At 48.7% G+C, this 23,306-nt stretch overlaps 1 protein-coding gene across 5 annotated transcripts in view; it reads left to right on the plus strand.

The window, feature by feature from the left end:
• Nucleotides 1-23,306, plus strand: part of TSC1 (TSC complex subunit 1) — a 59,489-nt gene that overhangs the window by 27,248 nt on the left and 8,935 nt on the right. For 4 of the 5 annotated variants that reach the window (XR_014785928.1, XM_084821151.1, XM_084821155.1 and 1 more), the window contains 14 exons: nucleotides 136-290; nucleotides 983-1,056; nucleotides 2,639-2,817; nucleotides 4,582-4,682; nucleotides 6,466-6,586; nucleotides 7,126-7,241; nucleotides 7,486-7,558; nucleotides 10,263-10,367; nucleotides 10,920-11,487; nucleotides 14,111-14,154; nucleotides 16,827-16,993; nucleotides 18,735-18,917; nucleotides 21,118-21,228; nucleotides 22,811-22,933. Coding sequence is in view for 4 of the 5 variants with exons in the window: in XM_084821151.1 (XP_084677277.1) it covers nucleotides 136-290; nucleotides 983-1,056; nucleotides 2,639-2,817; nucleotides 4,582-4,682; nucleotides 6,466-6,586; nucleotides 7,126-7,241; nucleotides 7,486-7,558; nucleotides 10,263-10,367; nucleotides 10,920-11,487; nucleotides 14,111-14,154; nucleotides 16,827-16,993; nucleotides 18,735-18,917; nucleotides 21,118-21,228; nucleotides 22,811-22,933 (2,120 nt within the window). In the remaining variant the exon portion in view is untranslated. The remainder of the gene's footprint in view (nucleotides 1-135; nucleotides 291-982; nucleotides 1,057-2,638; nucleotides 2,818-4,581; nucleotides 4,683-6,465; nucleotides 6,587-7,125; nucleotides 7,242-7,485; nucleotides 7,559-10,262; nucleotides 10,368-10,919; nucleotides 11,488-14,110; nucleotides 14,155-16,826; nucleotides 16,994-18,734; nucleotides 18,918-21,117; nucleotides 21,229-22,810; nucleotides 22,934-23,306) is intronic. The other variant, XM_084821153.1, reaches the window with a different exon arrangement.

Below are 23,306 nucleotides of genomic sequence, written 5' to 3' on the forward strand. Positions count from 1 at the left end.
CATTTCTCAAGAGGCTGAAATGCACAGCCAGTTCTGTTCTGAGCTTTTTTTCTGTGCTTGCATGGAATCCTGGCACCTGTGCTGACCTGAGTCAGAGGCGGCATTCTAACCCGTGTTCTGTCCCTCCCTCCCCAGGTCATGTGGCAGAAATCTACCTAGTCCACCTCCATGCCAGTGTCTATGCCCTCTTTCACCGCCTTTATGGGATGTACCCTTGCAACTTCGTTTCCTTTCTGCGCTCTCACTACAGTATGAAGGAAAACCTGGAGACTTTTGAAGAGGTGGTCAAGGTAAACAAACAAACCATCTTGATGTTCCCAACCCTGGAAGACCTTTTGGAACTATGTGATGGTTGGTAATTTATTGCATTGACCTAATTGGACTAAACCTGAAATGCTAATATAACCTGTAGGTGGTGAAATGAAACTCTGATTCTCAAAGAGAAAAAGAGGGAAGCAGGAACAGGTTTCTAAAGAAAAATGGAAGTCCAGGGGTCAACCAGACTCAGTTAATTCAGATCTGTGATTGGGGGTATGTGTGGAAGGGGACAGGCATAGCTCAGTGGCAGAGCACATGTCTTGCATGGAGAAGGTCCCCGGTTCAATTCCCAGCATCTCCCAGTTGGGAAAGACCCTTGTCTGAAACCCTAGACAGCTCCTTCCAGGCAGCTTAGATAGTTTGAGTGCGATGAGCCAATGGTCCAGCTTGGTATAAGCTTCTTATGTTCCTAACTTGGTGCTCCTCCAAAAAGCCACCACTAGAATTGTATATATTCAGATTATGCACAAGATGTTGCCTCTGCAGAACAAGGAAGGCTGTATATATTGAACTCGGTGCTTAAGCTTGCATCTTGCTACCTGGAAATAAGGGAACATGAAAGCAGTGTTGTATCAGATCAGAGATCATGTAATCCTTGGCTCACGCTTCTAGCTGCGCGCCAGCCCATGTACCAATTGCCCATTTCCTCCCTTTGTTCTTCTAGCCGATGATGGGACATGTGCGCATCCACCCAGAGCTAGTGACCGGATCCAAGGATCATGAGCTGGACCCTCGAAGGTATGCGGTGTGGAGAAAGTGGACAGGGAGACATTTTCCTCCCTCCCTCATGGTACTAGAACCCAGTGGGGTTGTCCCATGAAGCTGACGGGTGGGAGATTCAGGACAGGTCAAAGGAAGGACTTCTTCACACAGCGCAGAGTCAAACTATGGAATTCGCTACTGCAAGACGTAGTGATGGCCACCTGTTTGGATGGCTTTAAAAGGGGGTTAGATCAATTCCTGGAGAAGAAGGCTATCAGGAGCTACTAGTCCTGGTGTCTCTGTGCTACCTCCAGGATCAGAGGCAATGTGCCTGTGTACACCAGTTGCTGGGGAACATGGGTGGGAGGTGCTGTTGCACTCCTGTCCTGCTTGTGGGTTCCCTGTAGGCAGCTGGTGGGCCACTGTGCAAACAGAATGCTGGACTTGATGGCCTTTGGTCTCATCTAGCAGGGCTCTTCATATGCTCTTAGGCATTTCCGTCTCAGGAGAGGCTGTGAATGAGCAGCCTTTACTGGTGCTTGCAGCAGAACCTCAGACCTTTCCAACGGAATGTTCTCATCGAGGGGCTCCAGGGCTCTCCTTGCTGCTGATAACAGATGGGCACTTTATCAGTACCGATGCCTGTCATCCCTCTCACCACACCATGTATTTATTTAGGGTTTTGGATCGCCCTCTGCTCAGTGACCACTTGGGGCAATGCACGATAAAAAGAACAAAATATATAAAAATACAAGAAGCGACACCATGAATTGGGTTGTCCTGAAATGATTTATCAGCAGGTCCCCCACAAAGGTGCCCTTGTGATACCTGGCCTTCTTTCCTGCTGCAGGTGTCTTTTCTGAATGGCTCTCATGCGGCGGCTTTCTTTTGGTCTGCTGCAGCGGGCCATTAGGAATGGTGCAAGAAGACTGGGCCTCACCCCTTTGAGCAAGTGCTTTGAGGGTGTTGCGTGGGCCTCCCACCCAGAAGTTATTTTCAGGGTGTCCCCAGTCCACATACACAAGTTCACTGAATTATCAGTTGAGTTTTACTTTATCACGAACAATGGGATAGTGTCCTTCCCCATAGGGTATATTTAAGGCAAGGGTGCAGAGCCTTTTTCATCCCAAGGGCTGCATTCCGTTTTGGATACATACGCTCTCGGTGGCCGCATTCTAGTGTTGCGCAGGGACAAAATAATATTCCCTGCCTACTTTAGCTCAAAGCTCTTACGGCAAGTAACCAAGCCTTAGGAGATGCTTTCAGTCTTTTAGATTGGGGGGGGGGGTTGCATAAAAGCTAGGAAACCAAACAATCCATGGTTGGGGAAAAGGGCATGGCCATCTGGGGAACCATGGAAGGCCATATTTGGCCCCTGGGTCTGAGGATCTACACCCTTGGTTTAGGGGGTCCAAGATAAGTTGTCTCTCATACACTGCTCTGTCCTCCAGTGGAAGGGAGCGGAGTTCATGAGAACAGCTGGGAGGCTGGCACTGCTGCCCCTTAGCATCTGCCGCCTGAGATAGTCACCTCCCTTTGCTTTATGTCCAGGCTGGCCCTGTATGTATTCTGATTCTGTAATGGGTGAATTCTGACTGCTTTTGGGGCCCTAAAACAGGTGGAAGAGACTAGAAACGCACGACGTTGTGATCGAATGTGCCAAAATCTCCTTAGACCCAGCTGAAGCTTCCTATGAAGACGGCTACTGTTCAGTATCCCAGCACTTGTGCTTGCACTTGCAGCATTGCCCAGCTGATCCAGACACCAGCCCTTATCTCCCCTCACACAATACCTTTGGTAAAGGCTTTTTTTTAACCCTTTCAGAATGTGTAAAGAGTAGCAATGCTGCTGAATGTTGTAATTAACTGGCTTGTTGATCAAAACTCATCCGTTTGCGATGCTCACCTTTGTAGCATGGCTGCGTTTATGTATTACAAATTTGCTGCTAAGTTTGGAATTGATTGCAAGCTTTGGAGCTTGCGCAGTCTGCATTGAAACAACGAGTTGGTTGGTTTCACCCTTGATTGATCCAGTGCATCTACTGCTGCAGCTCTGGCTCCATGAGGAGGAGGAGGAGGGTGGGCCATCTTCTTCTCTGGCTCCACGAGGAGGAGGAGGAGGTTGGTGGTGCGTCTTCTCGGCTCCATGAGGAGGAGGAGGGAGGAGGGTGATCCATCTTCTTCTCTCCATCTACTGTTAATTGACGACAGCGAGTAAACATCATGTCATGCTGCACTATGCGATTCCAAATGACAGCTCCCAAGATGCACTTTGATAGTGCTCATGTGCAAAAACTTTTCAAAGTTTTTAAAAGGAGAACTCTTGTCCCAGCTAATGTGGATGAATTTGTTACTTTCCAAGGAAATGATGAATTCACCCCAGTAGGTTCACACATCGCCAGTAAAGAGCAGATTTGACCCTTGAACCGGCCCTTTGGGGTAGGCTTGATCTGGAGCAGCTGTAGCGCTCATCCTGGCAAACCAGGACCTGCAGATCCAATGAAGCCCCTGGAATGCACGCTTCCCCCCTTCTCTGTTTTTAGCTTTAGCCATGGTTTCACATGGTGTGCACCGCTAACCAGAATTTGTCTTTGCCAGGTTTTGCAAAGCTGCTTAAGATAGAATCTGGCTAATGCTGGTGTACATGTCCTGTTTATTTATTCAAAGCATTTGTCCCCCTCTTCAGTCAAAAGATTCTCAGAGTTACAAGACTCAAGAATCAAGCTATCCCTGCTCTCAGGCTCCCAGTCTAAAACAGGGGTGGGCAACTTCGGGTGGTCTGGGGGCCATTTTTGCTTCCTGACCCCCCCCCCCCCCCCGCTGAAACCAGAAAAATATTTACTCTGCCAGGTCAAGATGTTTTTCAGATGCACTTTTGGTGGTAGTTGCGGGAGGAAGGGGCACAAGAGTAGGAAGGCAGATCCTTCTGAGACTGGGCCCTTTTTTTGGTGAGCCACGGTTTGCAAGGAGCCAAGATCATGTTTGCACTGGTCTCCCGCTGCTTGCCCAAGGCCACCCAGGCATCTGAACCTGCTCCCTGCGCCTGAGTCGAGTGCTGCTGTTGCTTTGAGGCAGGAGGTGACAGGCGCTCTCCCTTTCCGAGCCTCCCTTCCAAACTTCGTGTCGTCCTGGGAGCGCTGCTCCTACCATGCCCCTCTGGCTGATGAGGAAGGCTCTTCTCTGGAAAAGGCATATGTCACAAGGAATGCTTAGGTTTTGGTGGTGCCCCATGCCTTTAAAAGCCACGTTAGCCCCTTGTTCCTTTTGGAACCCATCCTGAAGTGCCCCCTCCATCCCCCTGGTCAAGATCTACTGTTCTCCAGCATCTATTCCCATGGCTGTGTAACTTCTGCTGCTGCATTTTATGCAGTATGAACAAGTGTGTATGCAGAAGTTAGAGATTTTACTTTATTAAGTGGCATGCGAGTACTATAAATCAATAAAACAAGTTCCAAATGCAACCTTAAAAAAATCCTGTTGAATGTGAAATAATTATAGCTTCATTGAAATCGGGATAAATAATCCCATTTCTGCCCTTTATTTCCCTGCCTTTTAAATCCAGGAGTGTCAACATCTACCCCTTCTCGGCTATCACAAATGTCAGGGCAGCTACCTCAGATCTTGAACTCTCAGTCCTCGTGTCTGTCAACTGAGCCTCAGCAGGTAACGCTGCTCGCTTTGCACCATGAGATGAGTTGAAGGGAAGGGGCCATTCCTTGTCGGAAGAGCGTGTGCTTTGCAAACGGGCTAGGGCTGTGGAGTGTGAGGCCTCGGGGCTGTTTGGGGTCCTCAGCAGAGCCCTTGGTATCCCTGCCACATGCTACGTAGCACTACTTGGACCGACTTCGGGGCGAGGAAGGCAGTGGCCTTAGCAGGGCAACCTGTTAGAGGCCGTTGTGGTCTATGTCAGCGTCATCCTCTCCCCATTCCACTTAAAACAGGAGCGTTGGACCTTTTTCAGCCCGAGGGTTGAATTCCATTTCAGAGAAGCTCTTGGGGGCTGCATTCCAGTGATGGGCGGGGCCAAAATACCAGCATATTTTAGCTTTAAGCTCTTACTGCTGAAACTAAGCCTTAGAAGGGGCATTTCAACCTTTTAGAACAACACAAAAGCTGGGAAACCGCCCAACGATTGGTAGTCTGGAGAAAGAGGGTGGGGCCATTGGGGGAACTCCTGGCAGGCTGGATTTGGCCCTTAGTCCTGTCGTTGTGCACCCTGGCTTAAAATGAGCAGTGCAAGGGTGTGGACTAGGTGGCGGTGGCAGTCCCTGATCAGTGGGGGAGGCAACTTGAGTGGCGGAGCATTGCTGAGGGCACCTTCTTTGGCCTGTGAGGTTTTGGAGGGCCAGCAGGGGCATGTGGGGTGGGAGGGTCTTAGGTGGTGAAGGGCAGGGGCTCCGGGGCTGGTCTCAGGGTTGCAGTAGCGATGCTGGTGGAGGGATTCTGGGGGACTAGATGTGACAAAGGGGCATGCTGGGACTGGCTAGCAAGGGGCGTTGACCGCTGGTGCTGCTCTTGGCTCGTTCCTCCTGCCCCATCAAACCCAGCAGCCTTGATAAAAAGCTTGGTGCAAGCCCAGGGCGCCTGTGCAAGCATGACGTTTGGCCAGCCAAGCTGCTTGCGTTCCTTCCCTGACCTTGGAAGATCCCAGCTTCAGTCCCTTGCCTCTCCATGAAAAAGGTGGTTGGCCAACTGGGCTGCGGAGGATGTAACGCTGAGACCTTGGAGAGCTTTGGTTAGCTAGGGCTCAGCTGGAGAGAGGTACTGGCCTGATCATGTGCAAGGCATCAATGGGTGTGCTTTTGGAGAACACGGGGCACTCCATACGTGGCATGCATTGCCTCCTTAATCCTCCCCACAAAACCTCTCTACTCTGAATTGCCCTTTGCCCAGGATAAGCTCCAGGGGCGTGGACTGAAGGCATGTGATGCAGCTATGTTGCTGAAGCTAAGCAGACATGGGTCTGGTCAGTGCCTGGTGGGAGAACTTGTGCATGCTGTCGTTGAGTTCCATCATGGAAAAAATCGAGATATCGAGCTTTTATTATGTTTGTATCCTGCCTTTCCTTCAAGGAGCCCAAGACAGTGTATGTGATTCCCCTCCTGTCTATTTTTTAAATTCTCACAACAACCCTTTGAGGTAGGTTAGGCTGAAAGTCAGTGACCGACCCAAAGTCACTCAGTGAGCTTCATGGCCTGCTGGGTACTAGAACTCCCAAGTCCCAGTCCAACACTAACCACTATACCACACTGTCTCTGTTTTCGGTTAAGTATGTATGTGTGACATGCAATTATAAACAAAGCATGCTATTGAATATAATGTAACTTTCTGAGGAGTGGATATAACAAGAGTGCCATGGCGTGAGGCTCATATTGAAAACCAGGGTAGGAGGCCAGGTCCCTCTCATCCGTGTCTATTCTGCAAACTCCTGCAACTCTTCTTTCAGGTGACTTTCTGGAGCCCCTCTGCTGTTTGTGGCATGACCACTCCCCCCACCTCCCCTGGAATTGCTTTGGAGTCTTCACAGACATCATCCCAGCCTTGCAGCAAATTCTTTAGCACACCCGGTAGGTCCACCGTTTAATTGAATTTTTCAAAGTAACAATGAACAGTAACAAATTTAAGTATGCCACATATGAGTCAATTTCTTTACAGTCTTTCTGATCACTCAGGATCTCTGTTTGGTACAAGCAGGATTATCTGATCAAGTTATTACTCATCATCCTAATAGTTCACACCATAGAGTTCCTTGTGTCTTAGGAGGTTGTCATGTATTCTTCTCAGTATTAGCAAATTCAATAAATGGATACCATATTCCCAAAAAGTGTCAATTTCTGCTTGGCCCCTTTGTACCTGAAGATATTTAATGAGTTTATCCATTAGTGCAAGCTCCCAAATTTTTTGTTTCCATATGATAAGAGAAAGTTTATTTGCTGATTTCCAGTTAACAATTATGACTTTTCTTTGCATGCAGCCTCAAGAGTTGTGTGCACCAGCAATCCCTCTAAAGTGCCAAGATGTTTCATCTTGAGGAGATGGGGCAAGCAATTGAAGCCTCTACGAGAACCACTCATAAGGGAATAATCTTTTCTGTACTTTTATTTAGCAGTTGGGAAAGGAACCCCCTTAGGAACGCCTGCCACCTCACCTCCTCCATCATCCATTTCAGATGAGTTCGTTCATGTTTCAGTTCCTCCAGCTACTGCTGTCGCTCCTAAGAAGGTAAAGACAAATAAAAATAAATAAATAAATAAACAAACAAACTCCCTTGGAAACATTTGCTGCTGGGTCCTCTGAAAGCAGGTTGTTCTTTTAGTCTCTTACACACTCACACTCACTCACTCACTCTGGGTGTACTTCCAATTTCAATTCAGAACAAAAAACGTGCCTCTGCTATAGGGTTTGGGGAACATGGGTTGTATTGTGATTGATGTAAATGCTACTTAGATTCCTTACCCTCTTCTAGGAGGACAGAGCAGATTCTGGGAGGCCTTTGTTATCCCGGCAGCAGAATATCGTAAACAACATGAGAACTTTGGGTAAGCTTCATCTTGGTTCCGACCTCTTAAAACCTAGTTCCCACCTCCTAAGTTTTTATCCTCAGTAATCTCTTCTAAATCAGGAGTATGCAATCAATACCCCATTCATGGTTTTTCTGGGTTTTTCTCCGTGTTCATTTTTTAAAGTTTCATTTACTTTGTTAGTGATACATTTTTTTTTTAATGATTTGGGAGTTAGTTCATTTTTGTTACTCCTGTTGGTTTTTATTTCAGGGGGACCCAGCCAGCTTGCACCTATAACTGGTGTGTTCCATCCAAAGTGCTAAAACCTTTGGGCAAAGCTCCAGGCGCTGGCAGGCTGGCTGCTGGATCTCCCGCTGAAATGATGGGGAAATGAGTAAATGTTTTCCGTTCACAACTAATTTGTTTCAGTTTCCATTAATTTTTGTAACTGAAACAAAGAAGGCAGACTTTACTAAGCTGGTACCTCCAGATGTGTTGGACTGCACCTCCCATGATTCCCAGCCAGCATGCCATGCTGGGAATTGCAGTCCAGCACATCTGGAGGGCACCAGGTTGGGGAAAGCTGAAATAGGGCTTGGTGGTTTTGTATTCTCATTCATTTTAAAAGAAACGGGCACCCCCATTCCAATATAACTTCTTTCTGCTTCCTGCTAGGGCCAAACTAAATGTGAATGTATCTAAGTACTGAACAGCCCCAGTCATGTAGAAAACAAGGAGTGCAGAACTCCTAATTTTTTTTAGAGTGGCAGGGTAGTCTGGTTGCAGTATTTGGGAGTATTTAAGTAGTGGAGTTCTAGGCCTGTTTTCAGCAGTACAGAATGAAAACTCTCTGCGTTACTATATGCTGTGCAAGACTTGAATTTTATCATCCTTCTGGAGACCTAGGAGAGCTGCACACCTGTCCTTTGGCAGTGGGCTGATGCAGACATAGAGCCTCTTCTCATGTTCATCATTGGCTAAACAAGCCGTGCTGGCTTGTTTAAGCCACTGTGCATGTGGATGCCATTTGCCTAATTACCTGTCTGGGCACGGGTTTTGGCCAAACCCAGGCAGCATGGCTTGTTGGAGGGGGGAAACAACCCTTGAATAAAAATAACCCAGCAACAGCCCATGGTTTACTTGAGGGTTGTTTCCCCCTCCAAACAAGCTGCTTGGGTTTGGATGACATGACAAGCTGTGCCTGGGCAGGTTATTGGGCAAATGGTGCTTGTTTGTGCCATGGCTTAAACAAGCCACTTGACTTCTTTTTGCCAACGATCGTGCGAACCAGGTGGTACTATTCCCAGTTGCTTAACCATGGAAAGAGATTGGGAGAAGTTGCAGGAGTAGGCACTCCCCCTCCTGCATGTGAATTTCACCTGCCCTTCCCTGAATGCGTTTAACCTTGGTTAATGCTAACCAAGTCTTGAAGCAAGTTTGTGGGAAATCTGGTTAGCATTCGCAGACACACTCCTTAACCACAATTCATGTTTTCTTTTAAAAATTGCAATGTTTCCTTGAAAGATTCTTTAAAAATTAATACAAAGATTGCCATAATAACCCCTCTCCAGACCTACCCAAATCCCAAGCATACTTGAGTTAAAAGAGAAGAAACTAAGAAAAAAGATGCAGGTGCTAATATGGCTTTCATTTCTAGCACTATAGGGATGAAATCTGCATAAATCCATGGTGGCTCCATAGTATTTTTCAACTGGATCCACACAAATGCCCAGTTTTACATTTTTGAAGAGTTCAAGAAAAGACAACCAGATGGCTTTAAATTTCTGGTGCTTTATGTGTACTAAAAGTAATTATTTGTTTGCGAGGCATAGCATAACCCTGGTTAAGAGCAGGGGATACCTGTGCTCAGGAGACAAGAGGGCTGGAGAGACACCGTGTGTTTCTGTGGCCTTCTGTTTCCTGTTCCTAGTTCCTTAACTTGGATTAAGAGGTTGGCGTGTTATGTCTGCATTAGCTCAGTACGATGGCAACTTTCATTAGCAACCTGAGCTATGTGGAATCTCCAGTGGCTACTTCAAATGTGCCTCAGCCTGAAACATAAAAGATTCCCCTGTGTTTAAAGTGGGGGGAGGGAAGAACCCAGCCAGATGACTCAAAAGATAATAATAAAGGGGTGTGTGTGTCTTGTCTTGAAACTTGGCATGCATGCTAAGGGGACCCCAGGGGTGTGCACCTCAAGATTATTTGCTTCTTAAAACACATTGATTTAAATGTGCCCACGTGGTTGAAACCTGCAGTAACTTCTTGGATCACCAGGGGCAGATTTCCCTAACCAGTGTGTAGCTTAGCAGTCCGTGCAGTTTGAAGCCAGGGGAGATTAGCAGGCCAAGGACCCAGTTATAGGCCTGCTCCCCACCCCCTGCAGGGGAAATGGAGTGGACAGACCCCTCCCTGAGGGGAATACCAGGGTGCACTGCGGCAGGGGCTGTGTCTCGGGGTGCCCATGGGAATGGCTTTGCTCAGAGGGTGCGGGCGCAAGGTTTCCAACTCTGACAGCTGTGTAAGTTTGCTTGAAGGCTTTGCTTAGCCAAACTTAGGGCTGTTCCAACCCATGTGAAGCCGGGTCCATTCGCTAGTGAGGGCTAACATATTCTCTGTACTTGCAGAAGAGAATGTTGGCAGAAGTAGGCCTCGGACTTGCATTGCAGTGAAGAGTTGGTGCTCCATCATAGTCAGGCCACTGGTTAAGCCTAATATTTAATTCTTCTGCTCTCCCCAGACTCCCATGGCAGTAAAAGTTCGGTAACTTTAAGTGATCTACCCGGCATCTTAGGTGACCTGGAGGCCTCTTTTGAAGACAGTGGTGAGAAGGACCGAGAGGAAGGTAACAATGTGGTTGAAACATCTTAGTGCAGTGACGAAGAGGGCAAGCTTGCGTGCCCAGGAGTTCTCTGTCTGGCAACTCGCAGGATTTCTGACCATTTGGAAGGCATCCGCTCAGGGAAGACAGCTATAAAGTATCAGTCGGGCAGTTTAGCCATAGGTGGGGGCTGTGTGTTATCCCTGGTTCTTCAGGAGTGTGGAATGTGGTATGAAGCACCAAATTCAGCTGCTTGACAATCTATTTTAATAACAAAACAAAAACACAGCACGTTTCTAGCCCTTATGGTTGCAACTTCTGCTGAAATCTCAGAAGCCATTGGGCTAGTTGAAATAAGGCTTCCAAGGAGTGTGCCTTCACTGTCCTGGCTACCCACAACTAGTAAAACCAAAATGAACAATACAATATGTTCCCAAGTCTAACACAAGTGAGTACAAAAGATTTTCAGTGTCCACTTTTGTGACAGTATCTAAACTGGATGGGTTTCCCCCAGTGACATGTGGAAGGAAAGTAGTGTGCCCAGTACATTGAGACTTGTTTTCATCCTCTCCTTAGATGCCATATCAAAAGAGATCTCTGAGATCACGACAGCGGATGCTGAACCTGTGGTGCCTCGTGGAGGTTTTGACTCTCCTTTTTACCACTCAAGTGAGAGTCTCTCTGGCTCCAAGAAATCCCAATCGGCAGCCTCTAGCACTCAGGGGCAGATCCTCAACTCTGAGCCCCTGGCGTCATCATTTCTGGACCAGTCTGGGCTTGAGAGCACGCAGGATACGCCTAAGCAAGCCTTCACGCCCATAGACCGGCCCTGCCGGGACCATCCTTCCAGTAACAGGGAAAGCCTGGCATCTCTGGAGTCTAGCATTTTCACCCCCAGTCCTTGCAAGATTCCGGCACGCAAGAGAACAGGCTTCAGGAGCCAGCAGCCTTGCGACTACGAGCACCTGTTTGAGGTGGCTTTGCCAAAGACAGCCTACCTGTTTGTCACCAGAAGGACGGAAGAGCTGCTAAAGAAAGCCAAAGCAGGTCCGGATGAAGACGGTGCTTTCTCCACCTCCCCCTTGGAAGTGCTAGATAAGCTTATACAGCATGGCGCAGATGCCCACAGCAAAGAGCTCAACAAGTAAGTGACTGTAAATACCTTAATGCACAGCCATGTCTTCGTTCCTGCTTCCCAAGTTAAGCGTGATTATCTGTACTGGTTACTTAGGCCTGTGTGTCTACATGTTGCCAGAGGAAGAATATCTCTAATGAACTCATCATCCAAAGTCATTTCTCATAAGCTAAAGCAAGTTTCTAGTGCTCATGGCTGCAGAGAAGCTTGGAAACATCTCTGTGCCCTTTTCCCTCCCCTTCATTCTCTTCTGGCACAGTGCCCCCCAACCTTACCAGTAGTCCAGAGATTCAAAAACTGGACTACATTATGTAGAGCTTATATACACTATGTACTTGACTTTGGTAACTTGTTTGATTTTGCAAGGGGGACTTCCTAGTTGCAGAATTCACCCCTGCTTTGATGCAAATGCACATTAAATGTTCCTGAACCTTGGTGGAGACAGGAGCAAGGATGATGATACTTGAAACCATTCCTGTAAAACAGGGGCATTGAACCTTTGTTAGTCCAAGGGCTGAATTCTATTTTGGAGAAGCCCTTTGGTGGGGCGGGGGGCAACATTCTAGTGGTTGGCGTGGCTGAAGACTGAATACCAGCATATTGGAGCCTAAAGCTCTTCCTGCCAGGAAAGGAAGCCTTAGGAGAGGCATTTCAACCTTTTAGAATGGAGAAAAATTTACTGAGGCCTGAGGATGCGGACAAGGTGCCTGGCCAAGTCTGATCGACCACTTGTGTGCTTGACCCTTGCCCTTCATGGCTTATTAAATCAAACGAGGGGATGTCTGGCTGGGTCCAGGAAGTTGTAAATTCCTCCTTAAGAGAGGGAGTGGTGCCTGCCGCTTTAAAAGAGGCGGTAATTAGACCACTCCTGAAAAAGCCTAACCTGGACCCAGAGGATGTTAACAATTATAGGCCAGTGGCCAACATCCCCTTCCTGGGCAAGGTGCTTGAGCAGGTGGTTGTAGGACAGCTCCAGGCACTGTTGAATGAAACAGATTATCTAGATCCATTTCAATTGGGCTTCAGGCCTGGTTTTGGAACGGAAACTGCCTTGGTCGCCCTGTGGGATGACCTCTGCCGGGAGAGGGACGGGGGGAGTGCGACCCTGTTGATTCTCCTGGATCTCTCAGTGGCTTTCGATACCATCAACCATGGTATCCTTCTGGATAGGTTGTCTGGGTTGGGAGTTGGAGGCACTGCACTACAGTGGTTCCGCTCCTACGTGGATGGTCGATTCCAGAAGGTGGTGCTGGGGGTTATTGCTCTGAGCCATGGGGTTCCACAGGGCTCTATTTTATCCCCTATGCTGTTTTAACATCCACATGAAACCGCTGGGAGAGGTTATCCGGAGGCGTGGGCTGAGGTGCCATCAATATGCGGATGACACCCAGCTCTACCTCTCTTTCTCATCAAAACCAGGTGAGGCAGTGGCTGTTTTGAATCAGTGCCTAGGCACGGTAATGGACTGGATGAGGGCCAATAAACTGAAACTCAATCCAGACAAGACGAAGGTACTGTTAGTGGGTGGTTCGTCTGCCTGGCTAGGTGATATTCAACCTGCTCTGCAGGGGGTTGCACTCCCCCTAAAGGATCACGTTTGTAGTTTGGGGGTGCACTTGGATCCAGAACTGTCACTTGAGGCACAGGTGAACTCAGTGGCACGGATCACTTTTTATCAGCTTAGGCTGGTATACCAACTACGCCCTTATCTGGACAGAGATAGCCTAGCTACAGTTATCCATGCTCTGATAACTTCTCGTCTGGATTACTGCAATGCGTTATACGTGGGGCTGCCGTTGAAAACGGTCCGGAAACGTCAGCTGGTCCAAAATAGGGCAGCAAGATTGTTAACAGGGACTGGCCTGCGAGCTCATATTACGCCAGTACTTTTCCAGCTGCACTGGCTGCCAGTCCATTTCCGGGACCAATTCGAAGTGCTGGTGTTAACATTCAAAGCCCTTAACGGCTTGGGGCCAGGTTATCTGAAGGATCGCCTCCTCCCATATGTGCCTGCCTGGACCTTAAGATCATCCTCAGCGGCCCTTCTCCATGAGCCCCTGCCAAAGCAAGTGAGGCGGGTGGCTACTAGGAGGAGGGCTTTTTCTGCAGTGGCACCCCGGCTCTGGAATTAGCTCCCTAGTGAGGTTCGCCTGGCACCTACATTGTATTCCTTTCGGCGCCAGGTGAAGACCTTTTTATTTTCCCAGGCATTTTAGCATTTTACCTTTCTAAACTTTTAGCTTTGCTGTTTTAAATCTGTATTATAAACTCCTGCACTGCTGCTAGGTTTTATTGTGGTTGTATTGTTATATAGAACATTAAAACCACAATATATTTTAAATTGTTTTATTGTGTGCTGTTTGGTTTTAATTTTTGTGAACCGCCCAGAGAGCTTCGGCTATTGGGCGGTATAGAAATGAAATAAAATGAAATGAAAGAATGAATGAATGAATTAATGAATAATAATAAAAAAAAAACTATGAAAGCCAGGAGCCCTCCCAAATGATTGGTGGCTAGGGGAGAAGTGGGAGGGGCCATCTGAGGAACCCCAGGGCCTCAGATTCTGTACCTCTTCTGTAAAAGCTTTACCACAATCTAGAATAAATCACTCTCCTTTATTTGTTTTTCTCAGGTTACCTTTGCCGAGCAAATCCGCTGACTGGACTCACTTTGGAGGTAAATCAGCATTTCAGGCCTATGTGTTAATCTCTATATTGAACAAACTTTGCCCAGCTGTATCTTCCAGCTGCTTTGTACCCTTCAGCTGTTTAAGTGCCCCTCTTCATTGCTGTGACGATATCTAGTATGTGGCCGTGCTTGACAACTAAAGCATGCTTACTAAATTTGATACAAAAAATCACATGGAAAATTAAAATGCAAACTTCCAAATAAGCCTTGCGTGCCATTCGGCACAATTCTGCCTGAAGCTCCTGCCTTTCCTGTCACTTTTTAAGTTTTGGTGTGATTCAGATTGGACACCAGTGGTGTCTTTTGAAGAACTGACAAGATGTTCTCTGCTGTCAGTACCTCGCAACAGCCTTGCAGTTGCGTTCTGGATTGTCAGGAGTCCCTGTCAGGAGCGCCCCGGCACCTCTTTCAGTCCCCTCCAATAGCCAACTCAAGACACAGACAAAGGATTCTTTTCAAGGCTTTAATCCTTTTACAACTTAATGACTCTTTCAGATGCTAATCACCAGCGACTAAGCAAGGAACAGCAGAATAGCCTATGCTCTGGGTTAGGCAGTTGGTCCCCGTTTGAAGGAGAAGCACTTGCAAGACCCTGAACTTATGGGCTAGGGAGAGTTCCTCCCTCTTTCCCTTGGGTCCACGGGATATGACCATTGCTTGCATGCCAAACGGGCGCTACGGCTCCTTTCTGTGCCCTCCATCGCTCGTTGCTCTCTGCGTCGAGCATCTAGCAAGCCCCCCTCCCACATTTTCTCACTGCCAGGGTCACTGTCTATCTCAGGAATGCCAGCAGGGGAAATCCCTGCCAGCTGCTGTGCCTATGAGGGATGAGCTGGCTCCTCTCCCATGGATTGCTGTTCCTCCTCAGAATCAGAACTGCTCTGGGGTTTCTACCCTGACAGCGCCCTTGCTGCCTTCTGAAATCCTCAAGTAGCCAGAATCAACACACAGACGATAGGGCTCTTTTCCAAGGCTTTATTTTCATTCAGCCTACTGACGCTTACAGATGCTAATTGCAGGAGCCTAATGAGGGAAACTTAAGAGAGCTGCCTACCTAGGGTTTCTAGCCTTAGTGAATCAGTTGGTCTCTGTTTTGAGGGTAAAGGCGGGAAGCCTCTGAACTTAAGGGCTAGGAGGTGAAAGTCCACCCCTTTCCTGTGGGGCATCAGGGCGCAGCTGTTGATGTCGCGCAAAGTGGGCTGAGTGCGTTCTCTCAGCACCCTCCATCTCCCGCTTGTCCTGGCGCCTAGCATCCCGAAGCTCCAGTTGTCCCTCCCCCTGCCTGCCAGGGTCGCTACCACTCACAGGAATGTGATCAGGGAGGGGCTCTTCCTCCGGTGGTGTCTCTGAACAGCGCACGGGTTCCTCTCCCACGGTTTCTATCTCTTCCTCAGAATCAGAACTGCTTTGGGGCTCTATGGGCTCCGATCTAACCCCGACATGGATTCTCCATAGGCAGCCCTATGCAGAGTGCATTGCAGTGACTAAACCTAGATGTGAACCAGAGCATGGACAACTGTGGCCAGATGGCAGCTTTTCAGGAAGGGCTGCAGAGTGCATACCGACCCAAGTTAAAGGCACTTTGTGCCACAGACAGTACTTATATATCCACCTCCGGGGCCGGCTTGTGCACCGTCCCCAAGCTATCGACGTAATCCTTTAGGGGGAGTGTGACTTGCGCTTAGAACAGGCTGAACTCCCACTGCCTCGCTAGTCACGTCACTGACCGACAGTATCTGGGTCTTACCTGGATTGAGCGTCTGTCTGTTGAACCGCCCCATCCAACCAATTACCAGCTCCAGAACTTGTTCAGAAGATCTACAGCCAGATTGGAGAGGATCTAGATCATGGGTTTCATCCAGAAATGTCTGGGGTTGAGCCATCACCACTTAACTCTCAAGCGTAATAATATGAAACCGGCTGATGGCCTAAATTGCCGGGGGCGAAGGAAGCCTCCTTCAGGGGACGTCCTATGGCCACCTCCTTGAGAGAAGGCTGGGACCGTGTCCCTCCAGTCCATGCCTCATTGTGAATGTCTTCCACCCAAAGGCTTGCTTCTCTTCTGCTAGATGTGACAAGCCCTAATAGGTAAGGGTTGTGAGCCATCTCAGAGGTGGTAAGCCAAACCTTTCCAAGCACCCTTTCAACCTCCTTGGGCCACAAGAACTGAAAGCATTAGTGATTAGATACACTCTCTGGGTACATCTTGCAGTTGAACTGCCGAAATAGTGGTATCTAAGTCATAGACTTAGATCTAAGTCAAGTTCCAGGAAGCCAGATTCCAGCTGAACATCAGGAAAAACTTCCTGACTGTCAGCAGTGCAACAATGGAACTGATTCCCTAGAGAGGCGGTGGGCTCTCCCACGCTGGAGGCACCCAAGGCGAGGCTGGACAGCCACCTGTCAGGGATGCTCTGCCTTGGATTCCTGCATTGAGCAGGGGGTTGAACTTGAGGCTCTTACAGGCCCCTTCCTACCCTACTATTCTATGATTCTGTGATAGAGGTGACTAGACCCGCGTGTTTGCACATTATTAGGTTAACCTCTTTTTCTGTTGGAGTTTGGGGGTTGTGTCTCCAGTGTGCAGGGTGTTTGGGGCACACCCACTTCACGTTGCCGCCAGCTTTTGAGCGCCATCCTCTGTCCTGCCGTCCCTGCAGGTTCCCCTCCTTCAGATGAGATTCACACCCTGCAAAACCAGCTGCGCTTGCTGCACAACCAGCTGTTGTACGAGCGCTTCAAGAGGCAGCAGCACGCTGTCCGGAACCGGCGTCTCCTGCGGAAAGTCATCGGAGCAGCAGCCCTGGAGGAACACAATGCTGCCATGGTGTGTTGCGAGCCGCCAAGGTCTTTGCGCCAGCCCTCCACGGCGGGGTGGCTCATCTCTCGTATTATCACAGGGCCTTTTAGACTGGGGTGGGCCACATGGGCACCCCCCGGCCTTTTATGGGCCACTTCACGACTGCTGAGGTTTTGTTGCTGAAATCTGGCAGCGCGGCAGCAAAAAAGGGCACATTTTACTTTAAAATAAGGCTCGGGGGAGAGTATGCCTTGTTGTAAAATAACATTTATCGTTTTTTGCTCCCACTGAGCTGCTGGATTTCAGCAAGATCAGTAGCGCGGTGGTGGCAGTTCCAGAGGGTGGGGTGAAATTCATCCCTGGATCCAAGGAAGTTGCCCACCCCTCCTGTAAACCTTCCTCAGGCGATGCCTGCAAGCTTGGGATCCCCTTTCTTTAGATATTTGATGTTATTTCCTTCCCCAGCACCCCTGCAGCCAGTCCAACCTGTGAGGTGGATAGGCTGAGGGAGGGAGTGACTGGCTCAGGCTCCTTCATGGCTGAGGAGGGATTTGAACCCAGGCCACCTTGGTGCACATCAGTTGCTGTAACCGCTTCACCAGGCTGGGTCTTCTTGAAGTTGTGAACATGGTCATTTTTTAGCTTCTGCACCACACTTAGTATTTTAGTGTGCCTATGTGAGACCTCCTGTTCCTCGGTTACAGAGAAGCTGGACAATGGTGGTCTCTTGGGGCAAGCTGCTAAAGTTCTCCCATAACCACTCTGCTGTCTGCGCAACAGGGAAGCATTTGCAGCAGGGTTGGTCAGAAAGCATGAGTTGCAGTGTGGGGTGTGGGCAGAGCATGTGAGTGAAAAGGGATGGGGGAGAAACACAATCAGGGCAGACAATGCTGTCAAGTCCTGATGGCTACTAGTCCTGATGGCTATATGCTACCTCCAGTATCAGAAGCAGTGTGCCTATGTACACCAGTTGCTGGGGACCATGGGTGGAAAGGTGCTGTTGCACTCATGTCCTGCTCTGGGTTTCCTATGGGGAGCTGGTTGGCCACTGTGTGAACAGAATGCTGGACTAGATGGACCCTTGGTCTGATCCAGCATGATGGTTCTTATGTCATTGTGTAAGGGAACTTTTGAGTTCCTTACTGTCCTCCTTGTGTAAAACTATTATGTCATAATTGTTCTGTGCTTTAAACTGGCCCTTCGTTCATATCTGTGGCCAGTGTAAGTACTCTGAAATGGTGGCCAACCAAAACAGAATTGATGTTCAGGTTACAAAATTTAGAGTGCTGTCGGACTGGACGTCATTCCAGGAGGTCCTTCTTTATCAGGATAAACTGTCTTAGGAACACAGCAAGCTGCCTTTTACTGAGTCATATGGTTGGTCCATCTAGCCCAGTATCATTGACACTGACGGGCAGCAGCTTTTTAGGGTTTCAGGCAGGATTCTTTCATTGCCCTAACTGGAGATGCCAGGGATCGAACCTGGGACCTTTTGCATGCAAAGCAGGTGCTCTGCCACTAAACTACAGCCCTTCCATGCCTTCATCTAGATGGAACTGTACAAGCAGACCAAATGGCCCTTCTAGATGGCAGCATATTTAGGGACGATTTGGGAGATGTGACACTTGCAGAAGATCCTGCGCGCCCCCTTCGGATCGCACCCCGCATCCGCTCAGTGCAGCAAAACAGCTGCTTTTCACTTGAGAGAAATGAAAGAGGCAGCCGGCGTGGGTGTGGGCTTTGACGTCTGATCTCTGCTTCTGGACAGAAAGACCAGCTAAGGCTCCAGGAGAAGGACATCCAGTCCTTGAAGCTCAGCCTGCAGAAGGAGCAGACCAGGAACCGCAAGTTCCAGGAGGAGCACGACAACGTGGTGGCGCAGCTCCACAGCCAGATCCGCCAGCTGCAGCACGAGCGCGAGGAGTATTACAATCAGAGCCAGGAACTGAAGGTAGAGTACAGCACCTTGTGCCCAGCAAGAGTGGCTTCTCCTGAGGCAGCCTCCCACAGCCTGGTGTCCTCCAGATGAGTGGGACTACAACTCCCAGCATCCCCCTGCCAGGGGGGTTCACTTGTCCTTCCCCTTCCTGCGTGGGGAAGGTGAAAGACCAGCAAAGCTGAGTTGAGTAGCTTCACCTGCCCTGTGTCCTGTCCCCGATGGGTGAAGGTGTGCGGCAGAGGAAGCGTCTCTGCTGCATGCAGGCCTCCTCCAGTGGGAGAAGCTCTGAAGCTGATTCCCTGTAGACACCTTGGGAGGATCATCGTTCCGGCATGTCCGCTGGGCACCAAATGATGTCGGGGGGCGCAGCCCAGCCCCTTCGACTTCGTTTGGCTGGGTGGGTCGGGGGCATCCGGATTTAGAGTGCGGGCACTGAGTAACCCAGCTGGTGCAGCAGGCACTGCGTGTCTGGCCTCCGCTGGTCCTTATGTATTAGTTATTGCTTTTCTATACCGCCCCATAGCCGAAGCTTTCTGGGCAGTTTACGAAGGTTAAAACCATTAAAAATACAGTATTCAAAGTTTAAAAATCATTTACATAAAAACACACAGATAGTACACACAGAGACTATATATATCTAAAGCAATTTTAAACAATCAACCATAAGACAAGTCCAGGGGCTGATTAAAATTCATCCTATGCTGCCAAACACCTGAGCAAAGACAAAGGTCTTAACCTGGCACCAATAAGATAACAGTGTTGGTGCCACGCAGGCTTCATTCCACAATTGGGGGCCACCACCGAGAAGGACCTCCCCCTTTTTGTCGCCTTCCAAGCATCCCTTTCAGGAGGCACCCGGAGGAGGACCTTAGATGCTAAGTGTAGTGTATAGAACTCTCTACTCACCTGCATGTGGAAATTTGCTGGTGTTACAATGGTTTGGTAGAGTTATATCCCATCCTTCTTCCAAGGAGCTCTTAGGTTAGTCTATAAGATTCTCTCCCCACCTGTCAGGTCTCCCTTTTTTCCATGCTGAACTTCAGTAGCCAAATCAAAACACAGACAAGAGGCTTCTATCCACAACTCTTTAATCCTTTTACTTCAGTGGGTCAAGCAGATGCTAATTGTCAGTAACTCACAGTCTACAAAGGAAAAGCCTTCAGGGAGTTCAAAGGCAAACCAGAAAGGTTGAAAGTTGCCCACCATTTGAGAAAAGGTGGGCACGTTTCCCTAACTTAAGGGGTGGGGCGGGATCTCCCTCTGTCTCGTGAGGTCTCTATGCGTAGCTGTTCCCGCCGGGCTAATCAGGCAGATCGCCTCAGCTCTGCCCCTGCCATCTCTCTCTTGGCCCTGTGTCTGTGCCTGGTGTCTAAGAATTCAGGCTGTCCAAGCCCCACCTCTCTCAGTTCACTGTCTCTCACAGGGGTGTGTGAAGAGAGGCTCTCTCCGTCGGGCTGGACTATTGAAACCTGAGGAGTTTGTCTCTCCCTGTATGGAAGAGTTTGGGGAAGTTCCTCCCCCACTTTTTGCAGTTCCTCTTCAGAATCTGAGCTACTCTGCCACTGCCTATGCTCAGAGGCACCCCTGATGTTACCCCCCACCCACACTTTTATTCTCACAACAGCCTTGTTGAGGTTAGGTTTTTATTCTCACAACAACCCTGTTGAGATTAGGCAAAGAGAGAGTCACTCCATTGAGCTGCTGGCCAAGTGAGGATATGAACCCAGGTCACCCTGTTCCTCACCTGGCATTCTAAGCACTACAGCATGCTGACTCTTGTGCTTAATATAGTGTTGGAAGGTTCAAATGGGGCACCGTGTGCCTATTATGGCCCCCAGTCCTCCCTCTCAAAAGCTTGTTGTCTGAATCATTAGCGCTCTCCTTGTACTAATCACAGTGTCCATAGCCAGAATACACGTGACCACGTACTCTGTAAAGTATAAATTGAAGGGTCTGTCCAGGTACGCAAGTCAGAAAGCAGATACTTTCTCCCACACTTCCACTTCGGATGTGGCCGGGGCTTGCAGAAGTGCTGTTGGTGCCCCAGGTAAACTTGGGGTTTGGTCTACATGGCCACACAACGCAGCAAGCGCCTTGACTGGGCCCTGGGAATCTGGATATAACGGGTGATGGGTCTTTCTCTGGTCACTGTTTTATTCTCTGAGCAGTTTCATAGCCTGACCAGCTCTGCTAATGTGGCTGTTTTGAACAGACCAAACTGGAAGACTGCTACAGCATCATTGCGGATCTGCGGTTGGAGTTGAAGAAGGCCAACAACAAAGTCTGCCACACGGAGCTACTTCTGAGTCAGGTGTCTCAAAAGGCAAGAGCTAAACCGCCCGTGGGGTTCCTCTTTGCATACGCTTAAACATGTAGGAATCTATGCCTGGAGCTGTGCCTCAGTTTTGCATTTTGGGGCTGTGGGTGTATACTCTGTTTAATAAGATTTCTCTCGCTCTTTCATACCAGCTGTATTAATCAACCGACCATAATACAAAAAACAAAGAGCCATGTTCAGAGTGCGAGTGCAGCTTAGTTTGCTACCATTTGAGAACGGGTAATAGTAATCTTCAAAGTCGTAGCAACTGTTAACGTTACCTTGACCTTAGAGCCATCCAGACCATTAGAGCCCCCAGGAAATAACAGTAAGTCCCAGTTTGCACGTCATGGCAGCAATTCCTGGGTTGGTTAACCCAGAAATCGTGGTGACAAGCTGAGTCTGCCATTTCTGATTTCAGTTGACCCAGGAACACCCCATTCCTGGGTGGTTTCGTGATGTCTGAACATGGAAAGTCTGGGTTGTTTAGGGGTTAAACAACCCAGAGTTAACCCAGCAACAAACCCTGGGCAATTGTTGGGTTACATCTGAGTTGTTTAATCATAAACTCAGACTTTCCAGGTTCGGATGTCATGAAACCATCCAGGAACGTTCCTGGGTTGTTAATTGAAATTGGAACCAGAGTTAATCCTACAACAAACATGGGCAATCGTTGGGTTAACTCTGGGTTGTTTAACCATAAGTAAGCCAGACATTCCACGTTCCGACATCACTTAACAACCCAGTAACATTCCTGGGTTATTAATGGAAATCAGAAATGGCTCGCGTGCTCCACTCATTGCCACAATTCCTGGGTTAAACAGCCCAAGAATTGCCTCCATGACATGCAAACAGGGTCTAAGAGAGGATGCTGGATATAGGATGGTGCCCAAATGCTAATTAAAGCAAAAGATCCAAGATGTAGAATGAGATTTGGGGGGTGGGGTGCATTCTAATATTGTGGAAGCCCTTGTTTGGGAGAGAAAGAGAGGGCCTCCAGGGAGTGTGGGCAGAAGGCACCAGATGTGGTTCTGTTGCTGTGAAGCTAAGCTGGACAGGCCCCAAAGTATGCATGGATGGGTGCCTTCTTTGGAACCATGCAGAAAAATGGTGCCATACTAATGCATTGGTGGTGCTACGGGAAAAAGGTCATGTAATTCCAAATGTCAAAAACTACAGAGAAATTCAGCTAGGAGAAGCTGATGAACGTCGCCAGTCATTATCTTCTGCCTCTACATCAGCTTATGATGATTTCCCTTTTTCTTTTTCCTTTTCCTTGCAAGAGTGCAAGTAGTCATACCGAGGCAGGGGAGGGCAGCTTGTGGCCCTCCAGTTGTTTTGGCCTACGACTCCGGTCAGCTCTCGCTGGTGTAGCCACAGGTGAGGGAGGATGGGCAGTTGTCAGCCAAAACATCTGGAAGGCCACAAGTTGTACTAAAACTTGCAAATGGGGCATCTGCGTGTGAGATTTGATTGGTGTAATTTTGAGCATAGGACTTGAGTTTTTGTTCTGCTGTTGTGAACAACTGTGGGTACAAGCAACGCTTTGATTTTGCTTAAATGTAGCCTCCGATACGTTTTCTTTAAGCTTTCTAATAGCGAGTCAGTCCAGCAGCAGATGGAGTTCTTGAACAGGCAACTTCTGGTACTTGGGGAAGTAAACGAGCTGTACTTGGAGCAGCTTCAGCACAAGCACGCAGACACAACGAAGGTATGTCTTCAGCGGGATATATACCAATGGTGTCGTTTTATGGCTTACATCTGGGGTCTCCAGTGCAGTGCCTGTGGCCACCATTGTGCCCGCGGACGCCTCTCTTGGTTCCCTGGCCCTCCTGACTTTTATTTTATTAAGATTTTTTTTAGCAAAAATTGACCGGGAGGCTGGCATGCTGCAAAGCACTGCCCTCCAGCACCATCTTTCTTTGAGTTCCAAAGAGTGTTTTTGTGTTTTGGAGCTCATACCCCACCTCTGTCTTGTAAATGCGTTCTTGGGCAAGCTACTTTTCTCTTAGTCTCACCAGTGTGTCTTCTGGGGAATGCATGTTCTGTGACCGGCCAGGCCCACTGTGGCAGCCATTTTGTGA

This window comes from Heloderma suspectum, chromosome 14 (genome assembly GCF_057233095.1).
Source record: "Heloderma suspectum isolate Gila_16-S chromosome 14, 16-S_ref, whole genome shotgun sequence".
Taxonomy (NCBI): domain Eukaryota; kingdom Metazoa; phylum Chordata; class Lepidosauria; order Squamata; family Helodermatidae; genus Heloderma; species Heloderma suspectum.